Consider the following 17,844-nt stretch of genomic DNA (forward strand, 5'->3'; position numbering starts at 1 on the left):
TTGCAAACAGCTGTCCTTCCAAAAACCATATGCTGCCCTGGGCTTGAAGGCCATGGAATTTCAATAAACAAAAATACTCCAAATCACTTCCAGTAAACAAAAAACAAGCCACATTTTACTTGGAATCTGAAGTCAAAGATTAAAGGCTCATTGTCCTGGGCCCAGCCCTTTCATTTGAAACAAGCAAGGTTTCTAGGAGAAACAGAAACCTGCACTGCCCCTTGGGGTTGCATGGATATGAGCATAAACCAGATCCCAGCTCCAACACTGAGACAGACATCTACAGAAGTATAGTCCAGAGTGGAAGTACAAGCTAAAGGCATCACACACCAACACCTGCTCAGAGTTTGTTACAAAGGCAGGAAGCTAACTGAGAAACTGAGATGATTTTCTATACATTAACACGTAGAAAGTGTTTTAAGCCACTGTTTCTCAGTGTTAGGCTTGCTGTCTTCTCTCTGTTTACAATCTAAATTATTTGCAGTGTTTTCTTGAGGCTGGCACTTTCTGCTCCTGAGGGATTCTGACAATAAATACTGTTAGTGTGACCAAACAACAGCAGAAACATGAAGCAGAAACCTGTGGAAGCACCAGCATTCTGACACGCAGTGCAGAAGACAAGAGGCAGCTCCTCCGTGACTAATGAAGGGCTCTTCTGCCATGACAAGTGCAGGCACATGCATGTGGGTTTTTTAAATAAACAGGGTCATTTCCAAGGGAGATTAAGCAGATGTGAAAATAGGAATTTGCAGAACTGATGGCAGACAGACAACTTCCACTACAAAAGTAGATATGCAAACTATTTCAAAACAAAAGTGTTCAAGTATCTGGGGGTTTAAATCTAAGTTTAGATTCAGGAAAAGACTGCGGGCAAAATCTTACTTATGCAAATGCCAATTATTCCACATATTTACTATCAAACAATCAAAAGTTAGCCCCAAATGCCTTTTTCTCTTACGATATCCAACCTCTTCTACAAGTTATACATTGTGCAAACTGCTGCCCTGGTGATTCCCTTCATTTTCTCTCCATGATTTCAGAACATAGCTGTCTGCTCTGGAGAGTGTCTAAACTCTTTTAAGTCAAAAATAAATCCTTCCAGCACTCACGTGCCCCCAGAATTTCTCACTCTTGTTCCAGTTTCTGTTAACCCATATTAACTCACTCCTCATGGCTATAGAATACACTGAGGATCAAATATTCTAGCTGGATTGAGGGACACATAGTACAGCAACAGAGAGGTCAGAGACAGTAATTGCAAGTTCCTTTTGCTACCCTGGAAGATGCTGGGAGGAAAAAAGCATAAAACAAATCCTCAGGATTATTTCTTTCTTTCACACTCACATGATTAGAGTTCCAAGAGATGTCAAAACAGTGAAGGTTGAAATGAACAGAGAGACAAGAGTGACCCAGGAGCATTTACCCACTACTCCTCAAAGAAAATGCCTATGTTCTTTTGCTCCAGTCACCAAAACCATGGAAAGCACATGGAATGTTTTGGGGAATGAGGGACACATTCCTCATTAGGTGGGGCTCCAAGCCCCACCTAACCTGGCCTTGAACATTTCCAGGGATGGGGCAGCCACAGCTTCTGTGGGCAACCTGTGCCAGCACCTCAAAATCTTCAGCATAGAAATTCTTCCCAATATCCCATCCAACCCTGTCCTCTGTCACTGTGAAGCCACTCCCCCAACAGAAGTCCCCCTCTTTCGTTTACCTGAAAACACACCACAAGCAGCTTGCCAGCCCCACGGCAATCTGTGACGGAGCTACACTCCTTAATCTCATTCCATTTAATCCAATTTCTTGTCTTCACGTGCCGTCTCAACACAACTTCATTCAGGCTTACTGCCAAAGCCCAGCTGCCAGGGTCTCATTCATCGGAACGATTCTATTGGAAGTTCCATCTAGCCAGCCAGGGGTCTGCTTGGCCTTTGTAAACACAGTGCACTGGCAACAGATTCTCCTCAAAGACCCATCAAAAACCCTCACAACACACCAAACTGACAGCAGTTATCACCTCCAATGCAACCACTACCAGTATTTCCTTTCCCTAAGCAAGGGAATTCAAGGAGTTTTGGTCTGAATGGGGATTCTGAGCCATCTCTGCAGTTACTCCCACAGTGACTGCTGCTGCTGCTGAGGTGGGACTTATCTCAGCATGGAATCAAATCAGGACCACGTGGCAGCTATGGGAAGTGGGAAACCCACTTCCAAGAAAGGATGCTTGTTGCAGACTTTTCCATATGGTTCCTGTCCCAAACAGCAGGAGGGTAACCACGACATCCATCTCCCTGGATGTCGCAGGCGTGTTCCACCAGTGACAGAGCACAAGGTAGGTATTGCTGGCTTTCACTGCTGCCTGAGAGAACCAAGGAATGGTGTGTGGGCTCCAAACATGCCCAGCCTTTCATTCTGGGATTTGGGCATCTGTTCAGCTACAGGGAAACCAGCGTGTTCACAGACAGATTGAAAACAAACCCATTACTCAATTCTCATATGACACCTCCTAATGAAACAAAACTGCTTCTAAGAGAACAAAAAGCATGTTCCCTTTATAAAGGAACCCTTTCAAATTTCATGCTGCTATTCTTGGATAACAGGGCAGCCCAACATTTTGGTACCTGAGAAGCAAATTCTAAATTCAGTTAACAAAAGGTCACCTTTTAAGTCTGAAAACGCCTTCATTATTCATCTTCCTGCTTGTAACATCTCATACAAATAAAAAAGGAAACCAAACAACATGTAGGTTTGAGTTGTCTCTCTCACACCTAAGACATTAAGAACTTTGCTTATCAACCTCAGAGAAATTATCCCAAAGCAAAGCAGTAGGCCACTAATATTTTCTAAGGGATTTAAGAAATAAAGTTCTGTAAGTGACATCATTAGGAACGTGTGGTTAAAAGCAACAAAAGCTGTGCCCAGAGTGTGACAGGAGACACAAATGCCACAAAACCAGCCTTACCAGCCCATCACAGTTGCTGATGGCCACGGCAGCTCCGGGGATGTCCGTGATGTCCCCCACATAGGCGCAGTTGGTCCACAGGGGCTCTCTCTTCCATAACCGCTCTGTCACACTTCCAGTCTGAGTCGCGTTACCGCCGTTGTTCCCAGCCTCCACAGAGTCTTCGTACCACTCCACCACGGCCTCGGGAGCCACCAAGCGAGTGTTGGGCCTCAGGCGGAGATGGAACTCCCTGCCGAAGGCGCTGACGTTGAAGTACAGCTCTCTGGGGCTCTGCGGCACCTCCCGCGCCCATCGCCGCTGGCGGCTCGCCGAGAGGATGTTGGACACGTAGCTTCCGTCCGCATCGGTGCTGATCGGAATCACTAACCCGTACGGCCTGGCTCTGCTGTGTCGGAATTCTGCCAAGAAACACATCCAGAAACCAAACCAAAATAAGAACAAGAGCATGGAATGAGCCCAAAGACTGAAGGACCCCTGTGCCTCACACCTCCCCTTCCAAAAATTCCAATTTAGGATACCTGTTTCAGCTAGCTATTCCTGTTTTCATCTAATGTGGGGAAATGTAAGGCATGTGCCACTGCTCATCTTTTATCATGGAATCACAAAATGGTCTGCATTGGAAGGGACCTTCAAGACCATCCGGTTACAAACCCCCTGCCATGGGGAGGAGACACCACCCTCCACTATCCCAGGTTGCTCCAAGCCCCATTCAACCTGGCTTTGGACACTTCCAGGGATGGGGCATATGCTGCTTCTCTGGACAACCTGTGCCAGGGCCTCACCACCATCACAGGGAAGGATTTCTTCCTATCAATTGCTATTATAAAAATGATTTTCCTAAAACTTAGAGAGAAAAACCTGAAATATTCACTGACATTTATCTGAGGAGTTTCCTGTGGGTGTCAGGCTTGCTCAACAGCCCCAGGAGAGGCACAGACCCTTCTGAATTCTCCTGTAAGGAATGCCACACAGCTCTGTTGTGCACCTGACACAGACTTTGCTTCTGTGCCAGGACTTCCATCAAACTTTTGAAAATGAAGTGCCAAACTCGGTTATAAGCACAGTTTGCATACTGATTTCTCAGGAAATAGGAAAAAAATACAGCGGATCACATGCTGCTGATAAATTAATCAACATCAGCACTGGTAAAGGCAGTAACTTTTCCCTCTACAAATCCCCCTACCAAGCAACTTGCTGTTCCCTTCCCTCTGAGTAACAGAGATCAAAACTAATGAGAGAATCTAATTATTAAAAAACTCAACACAGATCTGCACAAATTTGACCCTAAATCTTGCATTTTAGTGCAGCTGAGAGAAGCCATCAACCCAGCAAAGGCACATTGTTTGTAATCCTGAAGAAGCTTAATGGCACAACCCTCAGCTAAGGCAACAAGTCTTCAAGTAATTTCACACCAGTTGAAAACAAATCCATTCAAATGAGTTTATCTTTTCAGTGAGACCTTTGTAATCTGGCAGCAATCAGGATATTTGGTGTCTGATTTTCAGGCTGTAAGGGAAGGGCCAGGTCAAGCTGTGAGCCACACTGCTGCTCTGAATGGGTCCTAGGCCCAAATCTAAGCCTCTCTATTTGACTACGTGCAAGTTAAAAAGACAGCTTCTGCAAAAATAGTTATTTCCTACTCCCTTCTTCCTGGGAGAGGTGGTGCAAGCAGTATCAGAGTGATAATCCTGACAATTTCATTCAAAAAGTTTCAAGATCAGGCAGCTCTGATGTTAGTGCCAAGTGCCACTGAGAATTCCTCAAATAAGTATACTTAATTAAGTGAGCTAAATTTCACCTGCTCCCAGTGTGCATCACACTTGATATGAGAATCAAATAGAGAAAAAGCTCAGTAGCCAGTACCTCTCTCCTGGTAGCAAGAGCTGCTGATTTTAAGAGACTCATGCGTTCAACAAGTACCTTCGGTAGGAAAATGCTCCTAATGGCTTCACAGACTGTTTTTAATATTCTTCCAGCCAGTTAATGAGGGACAGAAACACAATGTTTGGTACTAGTAGGATGCACACATGTAAATTCTTGCACTATAAATATTTTACTACAAAAATACTATATCCTAGGAATGTGAAAAGTCATTTCCAAGCCTATTGGTACCCCACATCCTACAGCCAGCAGCCACAGGGTGAGTTTCAGCAGCAGCCAACTCTTCCTATTTTGCCATACACCCACAAGATCAGGTTCTAAAACTGGCATCCTAATTAGGTCATTATCCTTAGGATAATTCCCATTTTAAACACTGGGAATTCTAAGCAGGATTGGTAATCTGTCTCCTTAGAGAAGGGACTAAATTAAAACTCTAAAGTAATTTGTATTAATTAGACACCATGCCATGCCCAGGAGACAGAGCTGCTGAGTTGTACATTCTAACTGGGTCAAAGTAAAAACAGATCCTCACATTCCTGGTGCTTCATTACTGGGATTTCATTCCCAGGCTGACTACATTCCACCTTCTACCTTGCTGAGATTCTTCATGGCTTGTTTTCTTTTTTCTTTAAAGCACAACATTCAGTGCCAGAGACCACAGTCTGGTGATCCAGTTCAGTGCTCACCGCATGCCTGAGAAACTGCTCTGCACATCGTGCAGCAGAATTCCCACATTTCCACAGGCTGGGGGAAAAAACCCGGCTATTTGGCTAATAAGAGCAGCCAGCTAGCCCCAAGAAGGTAGGAACAAAGGGTGGAAAATAAGAACTGTCAAGATTTTGAGTCAGCAAAAGCCTTTTCCAGAGTCTGTAAATGCTGAGCTAGAAGAGGAAATGCCTTTTGTTCAAAGGCAATTAAAATTAAATGGGACATGACTGAATCCCAAAGACATCTGAACTCTTCTGCTGACTTACATTACCCTTTTTCCACAAACTTCACGCTCTGAGGAAATGCTATTCCAGCTGTAGGTGTTCCCTTTCCTAAGCTAAAATTTCAGAGCTGATCTGTTCTGCTAATTCAAAGCTGACAGCGCTGATCAGAGCAAGAGGAAAAGCACTTAACTGTAAATTTTCTTCATCCTTTTTTTAATTTGGCCTTAAAATGCTGCTCCAATTGCACAATGTTTAGGTTGAAAGGAAGCACTTAAGAAGGAAGATCACATTCTTTCATTTTGTGCCAAAACATAATTAACTAGAGAATGCCTCTGAAGAGAGCTGTCCGGGCTTTCTTTCCTCTCAAAACCTTGTGAAACTGCAGAATTAACACCACTGGCTCACAAGAGTTGTCTCTGCACTGTACAACAGCTGTGCTCAACGGAGGTTCAAAAACCCTAAACTTTTTTTATCACCTACATTTGGAAACCAGAATTTTTTTATGCATAAGATTCTCTGAAATACAGAGATCAAAAATCATTCAGGTGGCTGTCCACAGCAGAATGCCAAATGCCTAAACATCCACTTGAGGAGATTTCAAAGGTACAGTCTATGTGGAAATCAGTGGCATCAGTGGAGAAGGAAGAACTTCACAAAGTTCAAATTATTTTCCTATGTCTAGACCAAACTACCCAAGAGAAGAAATGTGGGTACTCCTGGTAACATCCCATGCACACAGCCCCTGCACAGGGTCCTATTGCTGAGTCCCAGGTCATTCCATAAGGACATGATGGGATGACCAGCAATCTTCCAGAGCTTCCCCACTGGAGGATGCGTTTGGATGCGAGGGGCAGGAAGCTCAGGAACCTCAGCAAAAGGACGGGGTCTAGGGTGACATCTCCAGAGCATCACCATGGAATTTTCAGCCTGGAACTCAGAAGCTGTGACACAACCAAACTGCTGGATGGCAGACATCCAGCTCTGCAGTGGAAGCACTGGAGAAAAACCAGTTACCTGCTGCTATAGGGATGAAGAGGACAGAGCTTCCATAAAGAGACTGTGACACGTTCTGGGAGATCACACTTCTGTCCCACAGACAAGTGCACTGGGATGAGCGCAGAGCTGCTCTGGTCACTTAGCAAGGTGATGCTCAATAAGAGAGGATGGCGTGGAGACAACTGGACAAGCCCCGAAGGAGTTTTGTCATCACCCTTTTCTGCTTCATTGTTGGCTAGTAGCTTCCAGAAACAACAGAGCAGTTTTGGTCCCTCTCAACAACTGTGCCACTTCAGAACTACCATTTGCTCTCTGTTTGGCTGCCTTTAGGTGGCAGGAATGCCCAGAAAGAAAGAGAAGACAAGAAAGGGGAACAGACTCCTTGAGAATTCCTGTTCAGCTCGCACCTGAAAAGGCACGAGGCTGTGTGGGACCTGGACACTGCTGGACACATGATGAATGAAAGCAAGGAGAGAGGCTGATGTGGGACACCTCTCTGGTGACCTCATGCCTCTACTTCACTGTCACCCGTCCCAGGGACACAGACAGCTCAAAAGACGGTCAGTGTGGTGTTTTTTGCAGCCTCTACACAGCTCCAGGTGTTTTGCAGGTGCTTCCTGCAGGTGGTGGGGCCCAGCACAGTTGTGCCACAGGTTTCTTCCTGAAGTGGCACTGAGCAGGGATGGAGCTCTGCTGCGTGGGTGGTGAAGGTGCAGCACAGCATCAGCACCTTCTGGCTGAGTGACACACAACAACTTTCTCCTGACAGCTCCCTGGCACTGCAGCGCTTTGTGCATGAATGCAAGCAATTAAGTGTGCTAACTTGCTATCCCTGTACTGCAGCCTGTGATGACATTTAACAAAAATAAACCCCTAGGTGCCATAATTTCCCTAGGTGACTTTTCAGGCTACAAGAAAAGATCAGCTGCTGTCAGAAGCCAGCCCTGGGCCAACTCAAAATACACACTACCAATGCAAAGCGATACTTTGTGGGAACTCAGAAGTAGGACAGTGCATTTGCAGGCAATTCCAATGCAGGTTTTACCTCCAAGTCATTACAGCTCTCAACTGAGTAAGCCATGGTTTGAAGTTGTGGCTGCCCCATCCCTGGAACGGGGCCAGGTTGGAAGGGGCTTGGAGTAACCTGGAACAGTGAAAGGTGTCATTGTCTATGCCAGGGGGTTTGGAATGAGATGATCATACAAGTCCCTTCCAACCCAAACCATTTTAGGATTCTGTGGTCCTGTACTTTTTGAATCAGAATTTACAGGATCAAATTCAGCCCCAAATGTTCCTGACTACAGCAGTGCCAGGGCTGTTGAAGAAAGGAAGACGTTAAAGGACAAAAAGTTATTTTCCAGATTCAGGAACTTTGCCTGATGTACTGTGTAATTTAAAAGACACATTCCTATATAGCTTATGGTTTCTGAAATTCAAATACAATCCATTTCTCATGGAAAGGACCAGAAATAAAAGACAGGATCAGCATACCAGTGGAAAAACCCTCTGTTTGCTAATTAGCTTTAAATGTACCTTGCTGTCTCTGTTCCCATTATTCACTGATCACAGCAGAAACCAACCCAAGCCCAGAAGCTCAGAAGTGCCAGAACTGAAGTTGAGACAAGACCTCCAAAATTCACAGAAATGCCTGAAATTCTTTTCTGAACAAAAGCTGAACCAAAACCTCAGGGCTTGAGGTCCAAGGGCAGCTGGAAGCAGAACTGCTTGGAGTCCGTTCCCACTGCAGAAGAGCTCCAGAGAGCACTTGTGTGCAGGGACATGCACTCAGTACCAGGATAGTAAAAGACTCATTTCACACTGGCCAAGGGAAGGAGCACATAGAATGGCAGTTCTGCCACTAATGCCCTGGGAATGCCAGCTTTCACATCCTTCCACTACCTCTTCTCTCCTGTGGAGCACCCAATTGCCACTTACTCTAAATGAACACAGATCTCCTGAAATTTAAACTGTGTGTGTATCTTCCCAATGAAAGGAAGCCTCCCTGGAGGCTGAAGTCTCAGTAAGAAGGACCCCGTGGGCACACAGAGGCACATTTCCCTTCAGCTCCCTCATGTGCCACTGACCCTGAACTCGCTGCACAGCACCTTCTTACCCAGGTCTCTCAGTTTGCAAGGCAACAGTGAGCAGCTCCAGATTTTATAACTTCGGTTGGTTTGCATTTCAGAATGGAAGCACAGACACACAAAGATGCAAAACCGCAGCACGAGAGGGCATGCAAATTCAAGCCATGCCACGTCACTGTAACTACAAACCCTTCTGGGTGGCAGTGGTGGGGGGTGCACAGGGAATGCTTGCCTGCATACAGATCATTTCTCCAGAAATAATTAGTCTTTGAGCTAACTTCTTTTATTTCTGTTTTGATAGCAGGAATAATAGCTAAAAAGACTTACCTCTTTGGATCTGCTGTTCTTTACCAGCCTGTAGAAGAGAGAAGAAATACATGCACAAAGTTGTTAGCATAATTACTATGCAATGGGGAATGGCAGAAGGCTGAAAAATCACTTGGTCTGTGCTGCACTATTTTATGTTTCTTCATTTGGTTTCCAGGGATGGCAGTTCTTCCTTAACTGAATAAACAGCTGTTCTCACCAATACACTAACAGAGACCACAGCAAGTTTAACATAAATAGAGCTGCTAAGCAATCCTGATTCTGAATGACCCGTTCTATAAGTTGTGACACTGTGCCAAAAAGCAAGTTTGGTGGCCAAAGAGGGGATTTAACAGCAGGAAAGCTATGAGCTCCAAGAAGCACGAGTGCTGGGGCAGAGAGGAATCAGTGAGCTGACAGCTCTTTGTATCTAGGCTAGAGAATGGGAAAGCCAACTGGACTACAGTGACCATAGGGACGGTGGCAGTGATCCGATGCCACGATCAGCTCACAGCCGGCTCGGTACTTGCTCTTCCAGGGATAGGGGACCTAAAGGCATAGGATGCAGAGGGAAGGGACCCAGGGGCTGCCGCTGCAGGAGGCAGCCCGGGCCGGGGATGCCGTGTCCGGTTCCAGGCTGCTTGGATGCAACGGTCTGCAGCACAGCAGAGATTGGAGAGCCGCCCGTCCATCTCAGCCTCTCCTCGCCCCGGGCCCCGGTCAGCAGAGGGACGAGGGAGGACCCCGTGGGACAGCGTGGAGGGCAGAGGAGGGCAGGGGTCCCCGCAGTCCCTCCCCCTCTCACTCACCTGCCGGCCGGGCGCAGCGCGGGCCCCCAGGAGCGCGGCTGCCACTAGCCAGAGGGGCAGGAGCACCATCCCGAGCCGGCCGCCCGCGCCCCGGCCCCGGCCGCGCTCCGCCCGCTCCCTCCTCCTGCCGCTGCCTTGCCTGCCTCCGGCGGCGGCTCCCGGGGCCGGGGCCGGCTGGGCGGGCGGAGAGGCGGCGGGTCCCCCGCGCCGCCTGTTGCTGCGCGCCCGCCGCGACCCGCGGCGCTGATAAACCCGCGGCGGCTCCGCCTCCGGCCGAGCCGGCGCTCCACGTCAGGCACGGCCCGGCCCGCCGGGGAACCGCCGGGGAACCCGCCCGGCTCCGCGCACAGACGCACCGAGGCACAAATCCTATCGCTGTGCTCCCCGCTGCATCCTCGGCGCTCCCCGCCCTTGCTCCCTCGCCTGAAATCCACCGAGAAACTTTCCTGTCCGGCCGGCCGTCCATCCATCAGTCCCACGAACCATCACTGCCGCATCACACCCTGGTAGGGGCTCCCAGAGCAGCTCCCCAGCCCAGGACCACATCCTCAAGCTTCCATATCTCACATTAAGTCAAGGCAGACATTCTACATTCTTAAAATCCCAAAATGGTTTCGGTTGGAAGGGACCTTAAAGTTAATCTGATTCCAAGCCACTGGACTGGGTTGCTTCAACCCCACTCCAACCTGGCCTTGAACACTTTCAGGGATGGGGCAGCCACAGCTTCCCTGGGCAATCTGTGCCAGGGCCCCTGCATTCTCATGGTAAAAAAACTGCTTCCCTACATCTAACCTAAACTGATGCTCATTCAGTTTAAAACCATCACCACATGTCCTTTCTTAGCAGTTCCCAAGGGTCCCATTAGACTGGAGTCTGGCCACAAAGCCATTTCTCTCCCCAACAGCCAGGAGCTCAGCACATGACACAAAAGCAAATGGTGCCTGGCTGGGCAGAACCCAAAATCCACTTGCACAGCACCTTCCACAGACAGAAATCTGCACAACACTCTGCACACCTTCTTTTCTCCAGAAGACGCTATGCAGTTGAAGCTGTGCATAACCAGTTGGTAACAGAGCCCACTGGGCCATCCCCCAGGGGGAAGCAACTTTCCAGGAGGCAGAGATCAACCACTCTGACATCCTTGAACACCAGTAGCGTTCAACTGAGCCTGAATTTTTTCAGGTTCAGAATTAGATAGTGTTATAAAGACCTGGATCCTAAAATCCAATTAAAAACCATTGTGTTGTACCTTGTGCATTACCACTCCTGTGAAACATCACAACCAACCACTACCAGTTTCTGTTGGCCTCATGTAGCACAAACACATGATCTGCTGCTGCTAAATGTTCTCAGAATACATGTGACAGCTTAACTAGAATTTTTAATTGACCTCCTGCCAGAAATCATCGTATCAACATGAAAAAGAAAATACTGGTTCTACTAAATCCAAATTGCGCCACAGCAACGTTAAAGAGGAGGAGAGGTTCAGCCTTGATTTTCAGGAGATACCTTGAATATTCCAACCACAGCAGCCCTGCTGTTTCAGAGGACACAGGTCTTGAACTGCATGATATCCCCTCACAAAACAAAAAAAACAAAAGGAATTTTCCTGAGAGAGTGGGAATGCATCTGTTATTACAAGTGTACAGTCATTTCTGCACATAAAACATAAAGCAGCCTGTCACATTCAGCACCAACAGCTGCACAGAGCCACATCTGGGAAAGCCCAGAATCGGAAAGGCTGAGGTACGGTAAAGTACCAGCTCCATAATTCTAAATTGAAAAGTATTTCACTTACCACGCAGCTATTCCCTGTTTTACTTCCCTCGTGGATGTTCACTAGGCGACCTCCAACCTTACTTACTGCACATTGTTCAGACCCTGAACACAACCTCGTTGTCCCTGTGCGTTTTCTGTAACGTGACACACCTGAGTGCTGTGTGCTGCAAACCACCTGTTTTCTCTGTGGTAAAACTATGAATGTGCACAGTCCTAGGTGTTTTGTTCAGGCTAATTACAGGGGCACTTTAAGGAACTACAGAATCAAGGGCTGGTTTGGGTTGGAAGAGACCTTAAACCTCATCTAGCTCCAGCCACAGGTATAGACACCTTCCACAGGCACAGGGATACCAAGTTCTGGCCTCTAGTAAAGATGTTTCTATGATCTTAAAAAACATTATTGCAAGTGTTAATCTGTGACCTCCTAAATTACTAAACTGTGCCAAAATGGCTTAAAAAGTTTCTAAATGTCAGAGAAACCAAGATACATAACAGACAGAGCTGGGCGTCTGGGCAGATATTCTGTGTTGTCGTCTACCAAAGGATTGACAGAATTGTAAGAAAGCAAAAATAAAGTGCTAAAATTAGATGCCCAATTATTTCCAAGAAGAAACCACACCAAGTGCCACTCCTGTAACACACGTAAATCAAGGCAGTATTTGAAAGTTCAAGTAAAGACATTTCTCATTTCCAACAGCCCAGTTTGGCACACTATTACCAGAGAAATCATAGATTTCTTGTGTGTATTTCTGGTCTGTTACACATACATATGCATATATGTATTTACATATGTGTATACATATATAGAGCTGTTAAAAATCTGTTAGGCATTTGCAATTCTAAAATCCCTCAGACAGGCTTTCTGCATCTGTGCAACTTTGGCAGATGCACGAGACTGACAGCCACAAATATTTTATGAACCTAGACTGGGGCCTGAAGCAAAGACGCACTGAACTCTGTTTGGAAGGCTTTGCACAGGGCCAGGGGGAAGGATTTGGCAGGCATAATACTCAGAGCAGCAAAACATGGCATTACTTGATCTGGAACATAGTCTCCATGAGGTCCCACATACCTCTTGGAGCAGAGGTGTCTGCAACAGAACGATTTCAAAGTCAGGCTTAACTAGAGCAAGAATTCAAACTGAGAAAATGTAAGGAATATCGGCTCTGTGAAACCACAAGACGTTACTGATCAGGAGTTCTTGCAACGCTATTTAATCCAAGCTTCAAATGTTCATTTTTTTGAGACAAGCCCTTTGTAAACTCCACTATAACATCTGTGAGGAATATTTATAGTGTAACTTAACTACAGCACCTAGGAATAATAGCTATCATCCAGACAAACCCCAGTCTTCACTGATCCTGTTCACATACATGTTCTAATGCTCAGTTTTGCAGTAACATTTCCTGATATTTAGGAATCATTACACTTTATTGAGTTTCTGATTTACATATGCATCTGATGACCTTTCTTAATAGGAGCCAGTTTGGAAGGCATCAGTTCTGTTCTTTGTGCTGCAATGTAGCTTTGGTGTCAAAAACCTGACTACCATGGATGACTGAGATCTCATGCTCAGGTTCTCCTTCTCCATGGAGCTTGCCTGGATGGAAATGAAACACAAGGATGGAATCCTCTGTGAGGCAGGGTGACTGGAGACCCAGATCCTGCTCTGTGACACACCAGAACACGTGACCATGACTTCTGCAGGTTTCCAGCCTTACTGACAAGGAGAATTTATGAAATCCAAATTTTATGTTCTAAACCACTGCCGCTGCAATGCGGAAAGCCACCTCCTCCAGCCCCGTGCGACAGCTCCAGTCGTGCATCCCAAAGGTCCCAAAGCCTTTTTGGCTGCAATACCACCGTTACAATTTGAGCCTTGTTTGCCACTCAGTCACTTGCCATTTGATTTCCAAATCTGCCCAGAAAGTTTCTCTTGGCATGATCCCAGTACCAAGATTGCCAGACTGTATGTGAAACCCAAGCACGCCATAAAAGACAATGCCTCTCATTCCTCCTTCATGGTGCAATTAAAACTGGGAATATTAAACCTCACAATCATATTTAATTGTTTTAAAGCCACTATTAATCCAGCTGTTTGTTAAATAAAGAAATATAGCACACCTATTAGCTTTAACAAAGCAGAGCAAGATTTATGGTCAAGATTTAACCACAAGACATAGGAATCTGAAGAGAAAAATGTGAGATGTGAAAATTATAGATGAAAAAGACATTGTGAAAAAATCAAAATTAAAAGACGTAGTGTTTTTGAATTTTGTATAATTACCACATGCCATAAAATTGTTTCTACTCTGAGGTGATGAGCTTTAAAACCATGTGTGCCAAATAAAATGCAATTAAACTCACCCTGTATCTTCAAAAAAATGACAACCCTGTTCCATGTCTAGGTTAACAGTCAGATTTGATGATTCAAAGGTCTTTTCAAACTTGTGGGATTCTATGTTCATTTCCAGCTGGCTTCACCAGCTCAACACTATTCCTTTGTAACTAGAAAGTGCTTTGGTTTTAGTCACATTCTTAGAGAAGTTTTTGGGGAGGGGGATGACTGCAGAGAAAGAAAGGGGATATATTTTCAGTGGTTGCTTTTCTGTCACTGATTCACACAAAACATGTTTCCATGCGGAGGGAGGGAAGGAGGTTGCACACTTCAGCACTCCCTTACTTCTCAAATGCAATGAAAATCAACTGGCTTGGCATGATTCCCTAAACCCAGAAAAGGAAAAAGCTGCACAGAAATGAAAAATGAAAACTAAAAATCAGTAATATCCTGTTGAAAATCAGTTCCCTAAGCAAGTCAATGGGAATGGCTGATTCAGCTGCAAATCACAGCTTCTTACTCCAAGGGGCTATAATGTTACCTGATTACCCCACAAAACACTCCAAATCCATCCTGTCAGTAGTTTTTGTCACTTCTATTTCCTTGAATTGATTCCAGAACGTCATTCCACGACACAAGAACAAATGCAGCAGTGGACAGCTGCCAGCAGCGCCTTTGCTCAGCACTTGAATAAGCACTGCAGCTGGATCCCAAGGGATAACGCTGCTCCTGGAAGCTGCCAGCAGCTCCCAGGGCACGCTGACCAGGACCAGGGGATGGCGCAGACTGCATCCCAGCTAACCATAACCCTACACATCACATTTTATTGAATTAGTGTCTATGAAGAGAAGAGACAAACAGTTGATGCCACTATCTTTCCACTAAATGCATTGGCATTTCAGCTGCAACACTGCAAAGGATGCCAGGACAGACCCCTGGCTCTCTTAGCCCTCCTGAAAATCCTGGCCAGGAGCTGTGTACACAGATCCTTCCAATTCACACACTTCCTGAGAAAGTGTACAGGCAGTCAAGAATTACCACTTTGCCTTCAATTTGCTGGGACACTTCCAAATCACTTCCATTTCCAGAAGGAATTAAAACAGGTGCTTTGTCTCTGCAAAGCAGCTTAAGCTCAAGTCCTGATACCACTTGCTGCTCTCACATGGGGTCATGGTCATTAAATATCTAAGCCAAAACAACAGTAAGTTGAGAAGAGAGAGCAGCAAGTTTAGCAGATAAACCCCTGCCTCCCCAGTCCCCTTCTCTGCTCCCTCCTGAGGGTGCTCCAGCTGCTTTAAGGGCTCAGCAGAACCATGAGGCAGAATCCCAAATACTGTTTAAAAAACAGGAGCTTAAATGAAAATGAGAACTGAGCTTCTGACCTTACCTAGGGTCATCTCACCACGTCACGGCCGGGGTTATTTCCAGGGCAGCATGTGAGTGCTTTCACTGCAGCAGCTTCAATAGGACTTTGCCTGTGGATTAATGGATGACTTTGGCTTCTCTTTCTTACCAGCCTTTACAATTCAGGAGAACACACAGAGGATTTCTTCTGCAGCAGCTGAGTAAAAAGACAAAAGTGAGCTAACCTCCTGACCTGCAAAATAACCTCATGGAGAAATCCATTCAACAGAGCAGCTTGCTCTTCCTGGGAAAAGGAAGAACAGAGGAAACAATACCTTGGATGCTGCTTAAGAGGGGAAACGACCACAGCAATGTTTTTACTCAACTTCTAGGCAATTTTTAAGAAAAGCAGAAGCAGTAGGGATTTCCAGTCCTGTGCACCAAAGGAGGAGGAAAAGGGAGACCCTGTGCAGACAGGACACGCATGTGTTTGGCTTCAAGTGTATAAATGTAGATAGAAATCCCAGTGGAGTTAAAGGAGGCTGCTCTGAGAGCTCCAGGTCCAGTGTGTGACACCGCCTTGGCATTATCCAGGGCTCTGCTATGGTACAGGGGCTGCAGCTCCAGAAACCCCTGGGACAGCACAGGATGGCCAAACATCCTGATCTGCATTTAAAAAAGGACTACAACACTACATGTGGTATTATTTTAGAATTGCATTTACATTCCAGCCTGTTTGCAACAAATTGCAGGATAATACCTGAAATTCACCTCAAGTTTGTGGTGTAGTAACACATAGGTAAGCATGCACATGAAACCATGCATGCATATGTGGGGAAATATGTATAAATATGTTTTTCTTTGTTGTTTTCCTCTTCTTTTCTGTTGGTTAGTCAAGGTCATCAGTGTTTATGACCTCAAACACAGTAGACAAGCATACATACATAACATGTTGTTATAAAGAGGCATGATCAAAATCCATTTTGAAAGCTAAGCACTGAATTTCAAAGGTGAAGACAATTTCTGTTGAAATTCCTCACTTTAATGGAGGTGATCTACATTCTACCTCCCCCCTCTTTTGGGGGTTTTACACTGCACTTCTGCTTTAGTATGAGAACTATATGGAGAAATACTTTAAAAATACAGTTATTTATCAATTTATTTGGGTTGTACACCTTTATCCAGACTGGAATATTCAGTATTAATGGCCCCTGGCTCCAGGAGGTGTTGTACAGCTGTCCCAGCAACACAACATTTCACTTTGAAAACAATTAAAAACTGCAAAGCACCTGATGACTAAGAAACACTCAGGTTTCCTTCTGTCCAGAAAATACGTATAGTATATATAATAGGATACATACTATCAAGATCTGCATAATTAAGGCATTCCAATCTCTCCTCTTTCCATTTTATTTCCCAAATGAAATCACGGCATATTTTGTAAAGTCTAACCAGTATACCATTTTCCCTCAAAGGCAAAGCTTTGTACCTCAGAGTTATGACTTCCTAGGCTTGACCTGCATTTCTTCCCAGCAGCTTCATTTAAGCTCAGTTTAAATTCAGAGGGCTGCAACAACAGCTAGAAGCAAGAGACCACAGTTTTAAATTGTCTGGTCCCAGCAGTCTCTTCTCACATTCTTATTTCTCCACCCTGCAGGGAAAAGCAGGAGAGAAGAATGGGAAGAAAGGCAAGTGCCCCAGTAGTAATGAAGCCTGATCCTTGCAGGCTCTTATCACATGCTTGCAAGCCCTCACTGGGACTTTTTCTTGTAAAAAGGCTTTTCCTTAGTCTCAGGTTCTGTGCAAAATCACACATTTGTAGGGGCTCTGATACCTGTGTGAATGTAATTGATTGGGCAGAATTCAGCAATGAACTCAGCAGTTATGGAGGAGCAACCATGAGCACAGGGGCCCAAGCATTCTGCTGCTTTCAGTGACTTGAAGTAATTATGACCCAAGTACAATTAAAGCATAGTCCTTACCTGCATTTCTTAACTGTTCCAGATTTAATTTGGAATCTTTGCTTTCCCCACAGTCTTTCTGCACTTTCTCCTCAGCCTCCCACTCTGTGCAGCTGGTTTTGACTTCAGGACAAGTTACAGGACGAGGTACAAAACTCAAGTGTAGCATTCAGCCTCAAATGGGAAGTTCATCATCTGAGGCAATTCAAGCCAAACTTAAAATATCGTAACTGCTATCACCTGTTTGCTTCACTCCCTGCCAGCATCCTTCACCTGTTTATCCCATGTCAGAGCCTGAGGAAGGGTACCATGCCCTTCTGTGAAATAGCCAAATAATTAGAATTTGTAACCTTGGATTCTTATTAGCAAAACCCTGCCTTTTAGAGGGTTTCTTTTTAGAGAAAAAAAGTCTATTTTAATTTCAAATGAAGAAAGGAGTTAGCCTA

At 45.5% G+C, this 17,844-nt stretch overlaps 1 protein-coding gene across 1 annotated transcript in view; it reads right to left on the reverse strand.

Moving 5' to 3' along the window:
- Window positions 1-10,255, reverse strand: part of ADAMTS3 (ADAM metallopeptidase with thrombospondin type 1 motif 3) — a 56,674-nt gene extending 46,419 nt beyond the window's left edge. Inside the window, exons 1-3 of the mRNA XM_030272218.4 lie at window positions 9,977-10,255; window positions 9,189-9,216; window positions 2,966-3,366 (exon numbers count right to left, since the gene is read on the reverse strand). Coding sequence (XP_030128078.4) covers window positions 2,966-3,366; window positions 9,189-9,216; window positions 9,977-10,045 — 498 coding nt within the window. The 5' untranslated portion in view covers window positions 10,046-10,255. The remainder of the gene's footprint in view (window positions 1-2,965; window positions 3,367-9,188; window positions 9,217-9,976) is intronic.
- Between the last annotated feature and the right edge of the window lie 7,589 nt (window positions 10,256-17,844).

Source organism: Taeniopygia guttata, chromosome 4, assembly GCF_048771995.1.
Source record: "Taeniopygia guttata chromosome 4, bTaeGut7.mat, whole genome shotgun sequence".
NCBI lineage: Eukaryota > Metazoa > Chordata > Aves > Passeriformes > Estrildidae > Taeniopygia > Taeniopygia guttata.